At 40.7% G+C, this 19,551-nt stretch overlaps 1 protein-coding gene and 1 long non-coding RNA gene across 2 annotated transcripts; one reads left to right on the plus strand and one right to left on the minus strand.

Moving 5' to 3' along the window:
• Window positions 1-3,071: 3,071 nt before the first annotated feature.
• Window positions 3,072-9,443, minus strand: snapc2 (small nuclear RNA activating complex, polypeptide 2). The gene is made up of 6 exons (XM_079580712.1): window positions 9,140-9,443; window positions 6,621-6,794; window positions 5,710-5,776; window positions 5,286-5,510; window positions 3,989-4,077; window positions 3,072-3,341 (listed from the first exon to the last, which is right to left on the minus strand). Exons 1-6 carry the CDS (start codon window positions 9,353-9,355, stop codon window positions 3,114-3,116), a joined length of 999 nt encoding a protein of 332 aa, XP_079436838.1. The 5' UTR covers window positions 9,356-9,443; the 3' UTR covers window positions 3,072-3,113.
• Window positions 9,444-18,636: 9,193 nt separating this feature from the next.
• LOC306980756 lies at window positions 18,637-19,349 on the plus strand. The gene is made up of 2 exons (XR_013794043.1): window positions 18,637-18,681; window positions 19,205-19,349. It is a non-coding gene; the product is annotated as an uncharacterized lncRNA (long non-coding RNA).
• Window positions 19,350-19,551: the final 202 nt, after the last annotated feature.

The following is a 19,551-nucleotide window of genomic DNA, read 5'->3' on the forward strand; positions in this document are numbered from 1 at the left end:
TCCAGAGTGTTTTATTTTATTTTATTTTTTATTTTTTTTTGTAGTTCATGCCGTTCTTATATTTGAAGAGTTTTGTGGCGCTAGGCTAGTGCTAGGCTAGTGCATTTCTATGGTATCAGCTAGCCTGCATTTAAAACAGTGTGACCCGCTCCACAGAGCACCTGAGGCAAATCACTTATAACACCCGACTAACCATATACATGTCTGTGTCCATAGAATATTTGTTGGAATATAACTGACCCTGCATCACATAAATGATCGCAGGGACTATTGTCTAGCAGATCACTCCGCCGCTGCGTAGCTTATACAACCACGAAGCTGATGCTGCTCAAATATAAGTTCTTTTAAAGGCAAAATGGTTAAAATGATTGTATGGACACAGACATTTATATGGTTAGTCTGGTGTTATGAGTGATTTGCCTCAGGTGCACTGTGGGTCAGACTGTTTTTAATGCAGGCTAGCTGATACCATAGGAATGCACTAGCCTAGCGCCACGAAGCTCTTGAAATATAAGAACGGCATGAATTACAAAAAAAAAAATATCTCCAGAAATCAGCAACACTCTGGATAACTAGGAAATAAGGCCCTATGTCAATAATCCTGAAATATCCCTTTAATGGGACAAAACGCGCAACTTTTGAGCAACATACTGTGTAAAAGTTAAAGCCACACCGCGTAGAATATATAGTCTTTTACCCAATAAATAAAATTTAAATACAAGCATTCATTTTATGACAGATATTTTCATCATTGAAAAATACCTCATAAATGTACAAACAAACATTTATGAGGCTCGCCCCACCTAAGATATGACTGTAAACTTTACGGGGAGTGGGTGCGTCTCCAGCTCGTCTCCATGGAGATGTGACGAAAGGCAGTACAATTTTTAGTTTTTCATCCAAGCCCATTCTTTTATTACACACTGCAGTAACAGCATGTTCTGTGTCATTAGGATATGGTTTTTGTTTTGCTGTATCAGTATAGTCCAAAATGTTACGCAGTGTACCTTTAAGTCACAGCAGTAGCTCAATTTGTTTAAGACCAACGTTATTGTGTTTTTGACAAATGTGCAGTACAAAAAGCAGAGAAATGTCGCTATTGTGAGTAGAAATGACATTTTGTTAATAAGCATTAATAATACGCTTGTAAAGTATTTACACACTGCTTATTATACTTTTATCTGTTCACAGACTAAGAGGCCATTAATAACACGCTTATTCAAAGCCAACCCTTGAGTAAGCGTGTTATTCACAGGTTGGCCTTACCCTAACCGTAAAGTGATTACTAATACTTATTAATACTTAATGAGCACACCTTAATCTGAAGAGATACCGACATTTATTAACCCCTTAACGCCGTATGTTGCTAATTTACGACATACCTCTTCTTCCTGCAAGAAGCAAAAACACATCCGGTCTCTGAGTGAGAGGCGGGACATGGACACACTGCAGACCCTCCAGAACATCCTGAAGGACAGTTCCTCTGCTCTGCACCTTCATGACTCAGACCCTCCAGAACGTCCTGAAGGACAGTTCCTCTGCTCTGCACCTTCATGACTCAGACCCTCCACTGGAGACCAGCTCAGGCACGAGGACCACATGCAGCCAAGAAGAGCAACACAAAAAACTGGTGTCAATGTTTAATAAAACTAAACCTAACCCAAAAAACGCTGATTAAGTATTTATAAGGTATTAATAAGCATTAGTAATCTGCTTTAGGTTAGGCCATGAATAAGCATATTATTCATGGCCTATTAGCATGGTAGTTGATATTAGAATAATGAGCAGCTTATTCATATTTTTAAAAGTATATTATCAATGAGCAACGAACACCGAGTAAAACCGTCTGTCCTTTGTTTTACACTTGTGAAGATCATCTTCTTGTGTAACTCAGCCATAAAGTAAATATGTAACTGAAATAAAAAACAACAGTAACATAAATGACACATTTTTATGAAACATTTATTTAACAGGAAGTCCCTTGAGATAAATCTCTTTTCCGAGGGAAACCTGGTAAATACATTTTATTTATTATAAAATAACTGTATATTTGGTTATAAAATATATAAAATGTGAAAAATACTTTTGAAAGGTTTGCAAAATCAAAAATGATGAAACTGTGTACAATAAGATGAGAGAAGATTGGACGGGATGTTGTAGAATATAATAAACACTCACCAGGAACTCCTCTGAGGGTGATCGCTAATAAATCATTATCTAATGATTGAGATGAATGTGGTGGACAGTGAGTTACTCAGATACTCACGACAAAATGTGACGACTGAGTGGGAGGATCATTTCATCAGAGGAGACGTTTGAGTTCACAGGTTAAGGTTCACAGTCATTAATATCCAAAATAGACATGTATAAAATGCAGGCAGCAGCATGTCAGATTGAATTATTTTTTTGATGTCATTTTTAAATGGTAAATGGTCTCAACTTATATAGCGCTTTTCCACCTACATTAGGCACTCAAAGCGCTTTACAGCAAGGATCCACTCACCCATTCATACTCTCATTCATACACCAATGTACGCAGACACTGTAGGCAATGTGGGTTAAGTGTCTTGCCCAAGGACACAACGACAATGTGCACTTTCAGGAGGTGGGATTCGAACCCCTGACCTTCCGATCATGAGACGACCCGCTCTACCATCTGTGCCACTGTCGCCCACAAAGACCAAACAAGATCATTATTCAATTATGCCCCGCAGAAAGCGTTATGGTTTATACAAATTTGCTAATTCCACTTTTTTTGTGCATCGAGGCAGCATTTAGCCGTTAGGTGATTTTGTGTTGAAGCAAACTTTAAGGACACAAGTCTCTTCTGATGAAATATTTACACCTTTCAAGAAGTGGGATCATGATGTTGAAATTGTTTGGAAGTTCTGCAAATGTACATGTGTATGTCTCTAATGTCAAGGAGCCAAGAAAACGACCAGAAACTTTAAATATTATTATTCTAAATCTCCTCCATAGGAACACAGTATGACAGGAACCTTCCAATGCTCCGCAGCGTCTCTGGAGGAAGGATTCGACCTGCATGCGTTTACTTCTTCAGTGCTTCTCACAGCGTGTCCCGGGGCCGTACGTTTAGCGTCTCCTCCGCAGTGTCATGAGGGATTCGTTTGTGCTTTCCGGGACAGGAGGCTGACTGGGATGAGGAAAGGGTTGAGTGGGGGGTGAAGCTTCGCGTGGGGGCTCCTTTGGGGGCTCCTGTCCTCCAGAGCTGGGTGAGGCTGCTGATGATCCGGGCCTGTAGGTGGGGGGTGTCTTTTGACCCCCTTTGAAGAGTCCCGAGTCTTCATGGAGTCGGCACTAGGCGAGAGACTGAGGTGCACCTGAACACAAGTCAAGAAGACGACAAACCTTTGGCAGAGTCCACCAAATGTCGGACATGATACACGGCAGTTTCGACATCCACTACGAGTGTCATCCAATGAGAAAGGCTAGACTGTGGGACGGCGAGTTCATGTTTGCCTGTCCTGCCAGACACTCCTCCTTTCTGTTCAAAAGAACCGTCTGGACAGCTCCTCGCAGCCAATCATTTCACGATTTTACCCACATCGGTCCAATCATGCACCGAGAGGCGGGACTTCATTCCCCCAAGAAGCAGAAGCCGTCACCACACTCTACCAAAACAATAGCGAGTGACGATGTTTTCTTCTGCTCTTTCGTCTGTTTAAAAAAAAAATGTAATCCCTAAAACCAGAGGAAGATCATGCTCGCTCCCAGATTATGTGTCTTTGAAATATCTATGAAAAAGCATGCAGTTTGGCAGGCCAGGCAAAGTTAATGTGGAGTGAATATGTTAAGCAAAACAAAGCTATCTTAGTAGTACCAAGAGCTGGGCACTCTCTTCGAGAATAAAAGTGCTGTGTTTCTAGTTGTGAAAGCTCACGTTGCGCTAGGCTTTGTCAGTTCTGGACATTTCCCTAGTGATTCAAAGTTGTGGCTTGAATAGCTTGTTTCACCCGTCTGTCTGTACCTGGGAGAGATGTTGGCTCAGTTGATCACAGTCCAGTAAGAGGAGCTCCTCCGGCAGAGACATCAGCAGGTCCAGCACGATGGCACTCTCTGGACACAAATACACGAAATGTCAACATGACTGTAAACATTAATTAGCTACTTGGCATCTACGTTTTGATGCGTCTGAGCAAATATATCAAAATATATCCAGCAATAAAGGCCTCTGCTCAGGACTTTTTATGACTCTGTGGTGGCCTCTGCTCTCCACTACGCTGCCATGTGCTGGGCCCCGGGCCGCACAGAGCGGGGCAAGAACAGACTGAACAAGCTGGTCAGGAGGGCCAGCTCTGGACTCTGTGGAGGAGGTGAGGGACAGGAGGGTGTTAGCCAAGCTCACCTCCATCATGGACAACACCTCCCACCCACTGCACAGGACGGTGGAGGAGCTGAGCAGCTCTTTCAGTGGCAGACTGAGACACCCTCAGGTCCTTCATCCCCACTGCTGTCAGACTGTACAACAAGACTGTAAAGTAATAATGCAATAATCCCTGTATTTGCATCACTGATCTGCGTCACTTTATCAACCACTTGCACTGTGATGTAAACCTGCACTGCTCACACTGACTATCAAATGTTTGAGTCGGTTTAATTATTATCTCCACTGTGAGATCAATAAAGGCTATCTTATCTTATCTTATCTTATGGATAAAACCCAGTCTGCGCTCACCAGCCCCTCACTCTCAGATCCCATCAGCTGACGTCTGTGGAAAGCAGGGGCCACAATGACTATAATGATAACGAAGGGACATAAGTCTGCTTCATAACGCTGCTCTTCTCTTGGCTTCTCTGGTCGCCTCGCTTCCGTAAGTCTACCCCAGGGCAGCTGTGGCTACAATAGTAGCTCACCACCACAGAGTCCGGAGTGAATGAATCATGACGACAGCTTGTGAAGCGCAATACAAGTGTAAGCCATTATTATTAGAATTATTCACAGGAAAGAGCCATTTGAGCAAATCCATGAGCAGATGGTCACGTATCGACCGCTATGCAATTCAACAAATGACATCATAATAAGAGTCACTCACTAAATCTATGGCTGTAACAATTCTTCGAAAATCAATTTAAAACTGATTTAACCTGCTTAAAATGTGAATGTGAAAAAAAAAAGTTACAGTCTGACAAAAATGCAGATGTTAAAAAACAAATGTATTTCTGAGTAAAAACCTACACATAGAACACTCTTCCACACAAACACATAAACAGAAGGGGAAAAACACTTATTCCCAACAGTGTGACCATGTGGTGCCAAAGCTCACCCATGGGCGTCAGCTTGGCCTGCTCACTGGGCTTGTGGAGGGCACTGAGGTAGTGGTAGATCTTCTCGAAGCTGACGTGGGTCATGGGGCTGGAGGAGGGCTGTGCTGGGGCGGGAGTGTGGTGACGCTGCGGCGTTTTCGTCAAGCCCTCGGCGACGGGGGGACTTACATCGGCCAATGGGGAGGGGCGGGGCAGGGGGGGAGCGCTGGGGGCTGGGGAGGAACCTGGAGAAGCAGAGGGAGTCATTATTCACACATGACACATCTTCAGGACATTCTTACAGTTTGTGCTTTAGAAAATGCTCTTGATCTCAAACAGTTTGGGGACGGAGAAGCTTTGTATGAAAATGTTACGAGTCTAAACCAAACTGGAAGATTCATACAAGAGTGTCAACGTGGAGCAATACACTTGAGAGGCACATACCTTTGGATAACGGTCGTGCTGGGCTGGGGGGATGTGTGCGGGGTTCAATAGAAGTCACAGTGAGCATCTGGAGACACAAACAAGTATATATGTAACAAAACACGATACGATAGTAGGGCTGAAACAACTAATCGATTAATCGACGACTAATCGATTATTGAAATAGTCTAACTATTTTAGTAATCCATTAATCGTTTTCTGGTTCACACAGACTCGAATAGAGCAAAAATGACATTAAAATGTAGTATTTTTGATGAATACCTACTTTGTTTTTCATAGTAAGGGTCTGTAGTGTTTTGTACATTGTAAATTTCATAAATATCCGTCTGTGTCTCGTCCAATCAGAAGCAGAATTAGCGCCAAGAGCCTCCAACAAACATTTAATTTAAGCTTCCTCCATCAACATGTCCTCAAGCGGCGCCACTTTAGCTTTATGTGATGATTTTCTTTTTTTTAAATCCAATTTTCCTACACCATTCACAGCCAAGCGATTAATCATTTATTAAAAATATTCGATTAATTGATGACAAAATAATAGTTAGTTGTTAGTTGCAGCCCTATACGGTAGTACTATACAAGTACGTTCACTGTGAATGTGAGATCTAAACGACGTGTGGTGAAGTAGCAGCTGAGCCACAGTGTAGCATAGACTCTAGTAAAGTCAATAATCACAAAATATGAAGTTAAATGCCACATTCTCTACCATTCCAGAAGTTAAAACCCCAAACCCTGACAAAAGAAGTGAGGAAAGGCAAGAATGAGCTGAATGAACCTGCCCAGGTCAGTGTGTGGGGTCTCTGCTCTTCCATCTTTACACGACATGATCAACTGACCACACGTTCCTGCCTGAATCAGTGCTAAAGCGAGTCTGTCCCCGCTCTAAAGTCTAAAGTCTGGAGTCTGGACTGTACCTGAGTGAAAGCAGAGGAGAGGGCGTCTTCCACACCCCCAGTCACGCCTGTGGCCTCTTGGATCCACATCTCCAGAGGTTTCCTGGCTCGCCGCTCCTCTCGCCTCTCCTCCCTCTGCTTGGTCTTTGCGAAGACGACGACCTTCTCCTTCAAAGCGTCCAGTACCAAGTTGATCTAAGTAGGACAAGAAAACACATCCGGGTCATATTGGCATGAATGTGGCGGCCTCCAGCAGCGGTCGCTAACTGTGAGCGCAATTTAAAAATACAAGGAGGGGCAGACTATTGATGAAAGGCATGGGTTTCCTCTTTATAGAAGTATAGAACCAAACTATTACTTAAGTAAAAGTAAAAAAGTACTTGGTGAAAACACTCACGATAAGTAGAAGTATAGTATCATGTGATGAAACTACTCCATGAAGTACAGCTACTTCTTAACCTCCCCAGCACATTGTCCTCAGTATGGCTTTACCCAAATGTAAAAGCTTCTTGACTTGACAGCTTACAGCCTCTGGGCCAGTGCAAACGCCTCATTTGAAAGCTAAGACCTACAAAACGGATTGAAGATTTTTCCTCTCGTTGCTGCGGTGTAAATGTTTTTGATGACGCTTTTATGTCACTTTTTTTTTTCCTTTTTTTCTTTTTTACAATTTTGATGTTTTTTTGTTACTTTTTTGTCACTTTGCGTCTTTGATGTTTTTTTTCTTTTTGTCACTATTTGACGTTTTTGATTATTTATTTTTTTTGCTTTTTTGTTGCGTATTTTTAATGCTTTTTGTCACTTTTCCGATGCCGTTTATTACGTTTACGAACATGTGCTCGGTTCAGGCGGGGGTTAAGAGGTTAACCTCTTACCACCCGCCTAAACCAAATGCATTCTGTCCTCTTTGGCTTTTATATAGGCTAAGACTCACAACACTGATCTTTTTCCTTGCATTGTTGCTGTGTTGTGTCAACCTTTTTTTGTGTTTTTTTTTTGTCACTTTTTTGTTGAATGTTTGTCACATTTTCGTTGAATTTTTGTCACATTTTTGTTGAATTTTTGTCACATTTTTGTCACATTTTTGTCACATTTTTGTCGAATTTTTGTCACATTTTTGTTGAATTTTCGTCACATTTTTGTCGAATTTTTGTCACATTTTTGTTGAATTTTGTCACTTTTTTGTTGAATTTTTGTTGAATTTTTGTCACATTTTTGTTGAATTTTTGTCACATTTTTGTTGAATTTTTGTTGAATTTTTGTCACATTTTTGTTGAATTTTTGTCACATTTTTGTTGAATTTTTGTTGAATTTTTGTTACATTTTTGTCACATTTTTGTCACATTTTTGTTGAATTTTTGTCACATTTTTGTTGAATTTTTGTTGAATTTTGTCACTTTTTGGTTGAGTTTTTGTCACATTTTTGTTGAATTTCTGTCACATTTTTGTTGAATTTTTGTCACATTTTTGTTGAATTTTGTCACTTTTTGGTTGAATTTTTGTCGAATTTTTGTTGAATTTTTGTCGAATTTTTGTTACATTTTTGTTGAATTTTTGTCACATTTTTGTCACATTTTTGTCACATTTTTGTTGAATTTTGTCACTTTTTGGTTGAATTTTTGTCACATTTTTGTTGAATTTCTGTCACATTTTTGTTGAATTTTTGTCACATTTTTGTTGAATTTTGTCACTTTTTGGTTGAATTTTTGTTGAATTTTTGTCACATTTTTGTTGAATTTTTGTCACATTTTTGTTGAATTTTTGTTGAATTTTTGTCACATTTTTGTTGAATTTTTGTCACATTTTTGTTGAATTTTTGTTGAATTTTTGTTACATTTTTGTCACATTTTTGTCACATTTTTGTTGAATTTTTGTCACATTTTTGTTGAATTTTTGTTGAATTTTGTCACTTTTTGGTTGAGTTTTTGTCACATTTTTGTTGAATTTCTGTCACATTTTTGTTGAATTTTTGTCACATTTTTGTTGAATTTTGTCACTTTTTGGTTGAATTTTTGTCGAATTTTTGTTGAATTTTTGTCGAATTTTTGTTACATTTTTGTTGAATTTTTGTCACATTTTTGTCACATTTTTGTCACATTTTTGTTGAATTTTGTCACTTTTTGGTTGAATTTTTGTCACATTTTTGTTGAATTTCTGTCACATTTTTGTTGAATTTTTGTCACATTTTTGTTGAATTTTGTCACTTTTTGGTTGAGTTTTTGTCACATTTTTGTCACATTTTTGTCGAATTTTTGTTACATTTTAGTTGAATTTTGTTACTTTTTGGTTGAGTTTTTGTCACATTTTTGTTGAATTTTGTCACTTTTTGGTTGAGTTTCTGTCACATTTTTGTTCAATTTTTGTTGCGTTTACATCCTTGTTTTCTTCTCGTTTTTTGTGGCTGTTTTGGTGCTTTTTCCCAAGAAGCTTTTTGATTCGGGTAAAGCCAAACTGGAGAAAATGTGCTCGGTTCAGGCGGGAGTTAAGAGGTCAAAGTTCAGCTACATTAGTCTGGTACTGGTGGGGTTCTACGGTTCTACCTCTGCAGCCGAGCGCGTGGGCAGGTGTTCCCTCAGTGTGTCTCCCGCAGGGCACAGTTGGGTCAGCCTGTCTCCAGCAGGGCACAGTTGGGTCAGCGCAGACAGCAGCCTCTTCTTTTCCGCATGCGGCCACTTGCACGCCAGCTTGCCCCGCGGCTCAGGCACCGGCAGCAGGTCCCAGTTCTTCCTGACGCGCTTGCGGGGCGGAGGCTTCATTTTGGGGACAGATTTCCCACAAAACAACAACACCAGGTGGGAATAAACGCAGACACCTCCTCGTCTGGACAGATCCGTGTGCGCTGTTGTTGTTTTCCTCTGAAGCGCTGCTAAAGTGGTACCGCCCCCTACCGGCCTGGATGCGTTTACACACACACAGACATGGCGCAGTGCTGCCATCTGCTGCTCATTAGGGGCACATTCCAAAACTTCTCCATGATTTGTGCCCCCGATATTTGCCCCATGCCACAGTTTTTACACACCAGATTTTTATTTTAAAGGCACAATGCGTGACATTTTGGACTAAACTGCCATCCGTACAAAACATGCTCCTAATGAGCAGCTCAACACAGACATTTGTACCTACATTTATGAGGTATTTTTCAAAGTATTTGTCAAAAATATCTAACCCTTACCCTAAAATAAATGCGTGTAGGTTATTTCAGTTGTATTTATTGGATAAGATTCTGCGCTGCGTGGCTTTAATCGACACTGTTTTATAGTTTGGATAGTTCATTTACCCAATGTCCTCATCATCTGTCTCTCACATTCTATTTTTCTATATAGGCCTACTGTATTTCTAGCACAGAGTACAATTTTTTTTTTTAAATGTATTTATTTTAACTTGGCCTGGGCTATTTCATGCCTTTTTGTGTCCCCTGATATGTACAATGGTATGCAAAAGTGTGAGCCCCCTTTAACTTTTCATACTATGGACCATAAACATGAATATATTTAATTGAATTTTTATGTAATAGACACACACTAAGTGACATACGATTGTGTACAGACGGCCAGATTTGTGCAGTGTACGACTAACAGTTTCCCCCACCTGAGCCGTAGCTCTCTGCAGTTCATCCAGAGTCATCATAGGCTTCTTGGTGACAGCTGTGGTCAGTGCTGTCCTTGTTCGGTCAGTAAGTTTAGGAGGACGGCCGGGTCTTGGTAGGTTTGCAGTGATGCCAGACTCTCTCCATTTCTGGATGGTGTAACTGTACTTTGAGAGATGTTTTTATAACCTAACCCAGCTTAGTACTTGTCAATAACTTGATCCCGGGCCTGTCTGGTGTGTTCTTGGACTTCATGATGCTTCCGCCCCACAATAGTCTCTAACAGACTCTGAGACCATCACAGAGCAGCTGTATTTGAACTGACATTACATTACACACAGGTAGACTCTGTTTAGTCATTGGGTCAACATGTGATTCAGAAATCATCAGGAAACTTCTGAAGGTGATTGGTTACATTAAAAGGAAAGAGGAGCCTACACTTTTGCACATCACACTTTTCAGTTTTTATTCATAAAAAAATATATAAATCAGGTATAAATTTCACTTCACTTTATGATTGTGTGTCACTTAGTGCGTGTCTTTCAAATACAATTTCAATTAAATATATTTATGTCTACTGTATATGACATGTAAATCAAACTTTGAGATTACAGCTAACAAGTGTAAAGTTTATTTATTCACAATTGACTCCGTAAGACTCCTTATTGACTCCTGCTGCCGACGCTTTTTGGACATTCTGTTTGCCTGGATGCTGCACCTGAACTTTACATTGTCATATTTATCGCTCTGTTTTATTGCCTTAATGTTCGGTGCAGCTGTGAGGCAACTTCTGCTGTGATGTTGGGCTGTACAAAACCATTAAACTTGAAACTTAAGAAATCTTGCTCCGTAAAGATGTGGAGTTTAACAGTGTGTCTTAAAGAGGGGGTATTATGCTTTTTTCAGTCCCATAGCACCAGTCTATATCACACTACAATGATGAGCAAACCTTCTGTTGGTCTGTAAAATGGACTTTTCCAAGCTTTCCATCATGTTATTATGTCACTCCCTCATTAAAAACATGCCTGAAGTGTTGCCTTGGCACATTCACGTATTTTTGAGTCATCTGTGGCGGCCATTTTAGGGATAGGTTTGCCTGAGTCCTCCTAGGAACGCCCCCACCTCCTGGAGACGCCTCCGAGCTTTCGTCACCAGCCGAGTAACCAACCACTGCTCCTCAGCAGAACCCCCTCCCCACTGATGCCACAGACAGCGTGTGGAGGGGGCGTGTCGGAAAGGCTCAGAGGTTCTTAAAGAGACAGAGGCCTATTTCAAGACATTCACTACAGCCATTTTGAGAGAGACATTTTATACAAGGCAGTTATTCTAATTTACTGCATTTACAGACCAACAGAAGGTTTGTCATCATTGTAGTGTGATATAGACTGGTGCTGTGGGACTGAAAAAAACATAATACCCCCTCTTTAAACAAATTACTGTCAGGCTTATTCTCAGTGATAAGAAAGAAATAAGGGTCTGTGGGTCAGTGACCAGAGGTGAGAGAATGTGACCATTTACCATTTTAAAAAGGTGGGGGAAATGGACTATAGTCCTACATCCCAGTCTGACAGTGGCTTAGTGGTTAGTGGTTCTCACACAGAGACCGTAAATGGGTCTGTTCTTTGTCAAATAGCCTTGGGATGTGTACTGTAGTGGAGTGGAGTTGTACCGAGTGGAGTTTTGCTTAGGGCCCCAGCAGGGTTCAGTACTATCCGGGAAATATCTGCTATTAACGGTCATTTGCAATGCAGTGTGATCGGATGATGTGATTAACTATGACCGTTTTGGGGCGGGGTTTGTTTGTTTTTTTGTTGTAGGGTTTTTTGGGGGGGGTTCTACAGCCAAATGCACACTGTCCAATCAGAAAGCACATAAACCTAAGACAATAAACCTTATGTACGGTATTTTTTTTCTTTGTCACAGCCTCTCAGGCCTCATCTGCCACTTTTTGCATTGCAGGAGTGAAGACAGGCGTGCTGGAGTCTTCCTCAGCTCAGTTCACTCTGCAATAAAGGACATTCAAAAGCCACTCCAGAGAGCTCAACGCTGCCAGATCCTAAAACTATACTTGTCAGTACAACGCTCCAGCTTTTTTGGAGATAATACCTACCATACTAGAATACTAGAGATTACAGCCGCCTGTAATCCTGCTCCGTCCTGCTCTGGAACACACCTGTGAGGCCTACAAACCATGCTTGTTTAACCCCTTAACTTCCACCTGAACCGAGCACATTTTCTCCAGTTTGGCTTTACCCCAATCCATAAGCTTCTGGAAAAAAGCTGTGAAAATAGCAACAAAACTGAGACGAAAACAATGATGGAAATGTGACAAAAAAGTGAGAAAACATTGACAAAAAATGTGATTAAAAATTTGACCAATTTTTTTTTTTTTATTTGATGGGAAAAATGGACGAAAAAATGACAAAAATGTGACAAAAAATGACAAAAAAGTTACAAAAATGAGTTGAATACCCAACAAAAAAATGATGGGAAAAAAAATCTGATGACGTGAGGAAAAAGATCCTCTCGGTTCAGGCGGGGGTTAAGAGGTTAATAAACGCTTACCTTTTGGGTTCTTTGCCTGATACGTAATCATTTCCCCCTATCCCCATAATACCACCTATTCTACAAAGTAAAAAGGAGCAGTATATTTCTGCTGGGCTAAAACTTCAAAATGAGATTGAATCTAATGCATGTTGACAAATATAAAGTAAAGAAAAATGAACAGAAGGGAATGAACTGAAGCAGGCTCTTGATGAGCCCCAGAGTCAACATCGGAAAACAAGTCTGCTGGTCCAGTGGCCTCATTTGCAAAAAGATCCAGCAGCCAAGCCAGGTGAACGATACTACAGGTGACTGGGTTCACAAACAGCCCCCAGGCGAGGAACCGTTAAAAGCCTATGGGCCAAATGACTTGAAACTATTTACATGACATTTCGAAAAGCTAAAGCTAAAAGAGATTAGGTTTAAATCACAAACGGAACTAAGGTAGTATTATTATTATTATGATTTTGATGTGATTTTACAGTGAATGCTTAAAGGGGGAGGGGGGGGGACTTTTTCAAGCTTTCCATCATGTTATTATGTCATTCCCTCATTAAAAACATGCCTGAAGTGTTGCCTTGGCACATTCACGTATTTTTGAGTAATCTGTAAAAACTCTGATGGCGGCCATTTTAGGGATAGGTTTGCCTGAGTCCTCCTAGGAACGCCCCCACCTCCTGGAGACGCCTCCGAGCTTTCGTCACCAGCCGAGTAACCAACCACTGCCCCTCAGCAGAACCCCCTCCCCACTGATGCCACAGACAGCGTGTGGAGGGGGCGTGTCTGAAAGGCTCAGAGGTTCTTAAAGAGACAGAGGCCTATTTCAAGACATTCACTACAGCCATTTTGAGAGAGACATTTTATACAAGGCAGTTATTCTAATTTACTGCATTTACAGACCAACAGAAGGTTTGCTCATCATTGTAGCGTGATATAGACTGGTGCTATGTGATTGAAAAAAGCAGAATACCCCCTCTTTAAAGTCATTCAAAAGCAGACCGTACTATATACTGTAATACCATGTAGTATCATAAACATAATGCATATCCTCTGTGATCCTTGACTGTATCAACACGTTGCTGCTGTTGGGCTCCAGCCGTATCAGGCACTTGATGTTTATGTGTGTGTGTGTGTGTGCGTGCATGTGTGCGTGTGTGTGTGCGTGAGTGTGTGTGCTCTCTCTGCAGAGGCTGCCTGATGCCGCGGGATGAGTCACCACTTCACCACGTGACTCCATGAATCATCACCTCTGAGAGAATGAGCAGCAGCCGCACATTTCCACCCGGGGCATTTGTTGCATCTGAGACGTGTTTTACTCCACAGTCACGAGCTTACAGGAACATTCACTGGGTTCATTTAGAAAAAGCACCACAGCAGCAGCGCGGTCATGGGATGGAAACGGCATAATGGCTACAAGTATGTTTAAAGGCACACTGTGGAACGTTCCAGGCTATGCTGCTATCCTAGAAATGTGCTTTCTTTATCATTAACAACAAGAAGTTTAGAGGCCAATGGATGTGTGTATCCGGCGCCACAGAAAGCAACAACTTGACTGAATGTCATTTGGCATTTTGCTCAGAGGACAGTGTAACCTCTTAACTCCCGCCTGAACCGAGAGCATTTTCTCCAGTTCAGCTTTACCCAAATCCTCTAGGCAAGTGTAACTAAGCTAAGATCTACAAAGCTCATCTAAATGGATCTTTTTCCTCCCGTCATCAGATTTTTTTTCATCCTTTTTTTGGGGGGGTATTCAACTCACTTTGTCATTTTTTTAAATCATTTTTTTGTCAATTTTTGTCACATTTTTTGTCATTTTTTTTGGTCTTTTTTTTTTGTCATTTTTTGTCATTTTTTTGTCTTTTTTTGTCACATTTGTATCATTTTTTTGGTCTAATTTTGTCATTTTTTGGTACATTTTTTGTCATTTTGTGTCACATTTTTGTCATTTTTTCGTCAATTTTTTGTCACATCTTCATCATTGTTTTCGTCTCAGTTCTGTCGCTATTTTTTGGTCTTTTTTTGCCTTTTTTGTCACATTTTTTGTCATTTTTTTGTCATTTTTTTTGTCTTTTTTGTCATTTTTTTGTCATTATTTGTCATTTTTTGGTGCATTTCTTGTCTTTTTGTGTCACATTTTTGTCATTTTTTCATCACCGTTTTCTCACTTTTTTGTCACATCATCATTGTTTTCATCTCAGTTCTGTCGCTATTTTCACACCTTTTTTCCAGAAGCTTTTGGATTGGGGTAAAGCCAAACTGGAGAAAATGTGCTCGGTTCAGGCGGGAGTTAAGGGGGGAAAGTAAAATCTCCAAAGGTCTGTACATTTGCTTCTAACAAGGCGTCGACCTCACCTTTATGTAGTCGATGGGTTGACAGCAGCTGGATGGTTGGTGGCTAATGCTAGCGGCTATAGGAAAAGTACAGTGCGTAAGGCTAACGGGCTCACTCTGGACGAGGCGGCTTGCTAACTGTCCGCACACGTTGGGATCGAGACGCAGCTTCTCCTTTTTAGTTCTGCGGTTTTAAACCTCACGTTGACGAGACATGTAAAGTTCCCATTGGTTTCCATGCATTGTTCAATCTTCGGGAGTCGCCCCAAGCCACTAGGGGGCGGTATTGCGGCGATGTCAGCCCCCTGCCACGAGGACCAAAGAGAAGCGCTATCCTCGCCCATTGGGCCGAACTCTAATTCAAGATACAGACTGTGAATCACCAGGACGTAGATACAGACGGCGTCTCTGGACTCGCCCATATATGGTCATGTTTGAAAACAATTTGGAGAAAAATCTAGACTTTCTCTAATTATTCAAAAATTACTTTAACAAATGCTGAATTATGAATATAGTTTTCTGCTAAATAAAGATACAAAGACATGGGGAGGAGCAATGTGGTGCAACAGCCCATAAATAATGGAGAATTCTAACATGATGCTTCACGTTAGCATCGTGCTAAAGCTAACATTAGCTGGCGCTACCCGATTAGCACACCCGATTTAGACTTTATTTGTGTGTGATAAATAAGTTCATGTTGCACCAGAAAATGGCTAAAAAGACGCGGTGCCATCTGCATCTATATCAGTATTTTCTCGGTAGCCAGAGCCGGGTCTAGCCTATTTGGTACCACAGGCAAGATTGGACTTGGGGGGCCCCCTCATTCCCCCACTTATCATGGCATAGCATTGGAGAAGGGTCGACAGCAACATGGCATTATGAGACTTGTTCTAGCAGTCAAAACACTATGAATAAAATATAACAATGTGGGGCCCCCTACAGTAGACGGTGCGATTACTGAGCTGCGATTGGCTTGTTGCACAATGTGGCTATGCTAGTTCCTCTGAGCTGAAGTTGTGGGCGCTAGTACTTCCTGTTCGTATTAACTTCCATTAAGACTAGCTTAGACGCGTTCGAATCATCGTATTTCCTAGGGCTGTGCAATTAATCGAAATTCGATTACGATTTCGATTACAACAATAAACGATTACAAAATTAGCATAATCGCAAAAAAAATCGATTATAATTGGGGTTTTTTTCAAAAAAAAAATTCTAATTTTTAATTTTTGGATTTTTGTCACTTTTTTGCTGAATTTTTGTCTTTTTTTGCTGAATTTTTGTCATTTTTTTGATGGATTTTTGTCATTTTTTTAATGGATTTTTGTCATTTTTTAAAATGTTTTTTGTCATTTTTTTGATGGATTTTTGTCACTTTTTTGATGTTTTTTTGTCTTTTTTTTAATGGATTTTTGTCATTTTTTTAAATGGATTTTTGTCTTTTTTTTGATGGATTTTTGTCACTTTTTTGATGGATTTTTTTAAAGGTAACAAATAATCGTTTGAATAATCGTGATTTCAATTATGATAAAAATAATCGTGATTATTATTTTTTCAATAATCGAGCAGCCCTAGCATTTCCTATAGATTCTGTGGTGGACGGTGAGTTTCTGGTAGACGATCACTTCCTGCAGGTTAAAGTGTTGCTGTACAGTGTAAAATATTTCCGTAGAGGCGACGTCTAACATTAATTTCATGCATTATACAATTTGAAATAGTGCCTTTCATTCCATTTTTTGATAGCATGTTAGCCTTTAGACAAACTATCAATCCTTCATGATCACAGGTGTCTCCTCGGAACTCGTTACACACAGTTAATGATCATCTACCAGGAACTCACTCCCCACAACACAATCTTTAGAAAATATGATTATTATTCCAGGAAAATAACAGACAGGAAGTACTGGCACTCACAACTTCAGGTCAGAGGAACTAGCATAGCCATACCGTGCAACAAGCCAATTGGTCCAACAAAAAAAGAAACTTCCAAAACTGTGGAGCTGGTGGTATTTTGCTCTGCGATTACTCCTTAGCCTGTACTCCCTCAGAGTTTCGATCCACATTCCAGCTTGTGTCAGCGCTGTGTGGGCTCCCCCCCGGCTCACCCACAACACTGGCCCACATGGATGACTGTCCCGCCGGATCGTGCAACAGTTTCATGCAAAAAAAACAAAAAAAATACAAATGTTTGAGCAAAGTCTTCATCTTAAAACCGCAAATCCAGTTTTATTGCAACACACTGAAACAACAATAGTCAACAATTGCTGCACAATGTCTACTGACAGATTTTTATACTTTTTATCAAATGCTTTTTGAATGATCTTTCTTTGCACGTACGCATGCAAATCACTGAGGCAATGCTCCTGCCTTTGGTGGTGGTGGGGGGGGGGGGGGGGGTGGGGGGGTCGCTAAAGGCAGATTGTCTATGCAACAGTCGGCTACCACAGTCTCATCTCTTTACAAAACAAATACACATTCTGGATTATTTTTGTTTTTTTTTAACAATCGTATGAAATCAAATGAGCACAGTAGTAACAACCCTTGTAGCATTTTGTAACACATTTACATCCAGTAGTTAATACCTGCCGATAACGCTGAAGTTTTGGGGTCATTTACCAAGCGTTTGGTGCAAAACGAGTAGCACATGCAAAAGTAGATCAGCCGCAGAGTTGAAAGCACTCGAGGAGCATTCTCTCATTTACGTAATACTGTAAAACAGGCAGTTCCAGAGTTAAATTAGGTGCAACATGCCCACAGATATGGCTAGACGCTATTTTCCAGCCGGCTATTTTCACACCTGTCTCCATAAATGACCCCCCTTTTGTGCAATCTAATGGACACAGCCTGGTGGAAGCAGGGAGTGAACTGCCAACCTTGGAGTCACTGTAAACACTGTTATGAACTAATTACAATTTCACCATTTCAAAGTTATGGCTCCATCCACATGAGTGAGCCGTGACTTCCGAGCGCGATCTCCGGAGGTCGTGGTCCCTCCGCTGTTTTTCTAATAATGCCCCGTGCCAAGGGTGACCAGATGTCCCAGTTTACCCCGATGGACCGTCCCGGTTATAAGCCCTCTGTCCCACCTCACCAGTTGATTTCTCCCAAACCATTGATTTGTCCCAGTTTTACACAGTTTCTTTCCCAGGTGTCCCGGTTCTCCACCATTTCCTCGCCCGAAGCAGCAATTTTTGACTTCATGATTTTGGGCCACGTGTGCGTCAATAAAGCATCACTTCATTGCTGATTGTTCCATTAATTGACATTAGACTTCCACAGACAAAGAATTCAACCATTCAAGGTGGTGGCCCTGCACAAACTCTCATTTGGACCCAGTGTTTAATGTGGGAAATCTGGTCACCCTAGATTAACAATGTATTGCACAAACGAATAGTTCAAGGCAACATCACAGACCTTGAGTTACTGATGGGAAGTCACTGGCTACGTGTTAAAGCATTACGCTGGATGGAAATACTTGACTGCGGGAAGAGTCTGGTGTTTATTGAGGTGGACTTTTTCTCTCAGGGCCAATGGCTAGCATCAAAAATCCACCACAACAAAATAAAAAAGTATTCATATCAAAGACAGGCTGATTATCTTTTGAACGGCTCATTCAAAATCTTGGTGCTATTTTGACCTCTTAACTCCCGCCTGAACCGAAAGGATCTTTTTCCTCACGTCATCAGATTTTTTTTTTCCCCATCATTTTTCCATTTCCATCCAATTTTTGTAATTTTTTGTGTCAAATTTTTAGGTCATTTTTTGTCACATTTTAGTCATTTTTTTGTAATTTTTTTGGGTCAAATTTTTATCATATTTTGGTATTTTTTTGTAAAATTTTGTAGCATTTTTGTCATTTTTTTTGTCACATTTTTGTCATGTTTTCATCATTTTTTTCATCAAATTTTTGTCATTTTTTGTCACATTTTTATCATTTTTCGTCATTTTTTTGTCAATTTCTTGTGACATTTTTGCCACTTTTTCATCAATTTCTCGTCACTTTTTTGTCAATATTTTCTCACTTTTTTGTCACATTTCCATCATTGTTTTCGTCTCAGTTTTGTTGCTATTTTCACAGCTTTTTTCCAGAAGCTTTTGGACTGGGGTAAAGCCAAACTGGAAAAAATGTGCTCGGTTCAGGTGGGAGTTAAGGGGTTCATTTTCCTTTAGGGTTAGCCATTAGCTTCAAGACATAAACACCTACTGTGATGAGCGCGAGGGTTTGCTCGTGACCGTCCAGCAGTAACTCACTGACTTATTTATTTATTCACCCAAGACTAACTCATAGGGAAGTAACGAGACAGGAAGAGCAGCGCCTCCCCGGGATTCGCTCGGAGTCACGTGGCGCTCGCGTGCACAGAGCTCACCGGTCAAACTGCTGACACTGGCAGGGATACACTACACAACCACAGTCCGGCATTCCAAGTGCTCATCTGGAATGGAACTGTTAAAAAACAACACGGTCACAGCACTTCTGCACAAACAGAAGTGCAG

The sequence above is a fragment of the Gobius niger genome, assembly GCF_951799975.1.
Source record: "Gobius niger genome assembly, chromosome: 21".
Lineage (NCBI taxonomy): Eukaryota > Metazoa > Chordata > Actinopteri > Gobiiformes > Gobiidae > Gobius > Gobius niger.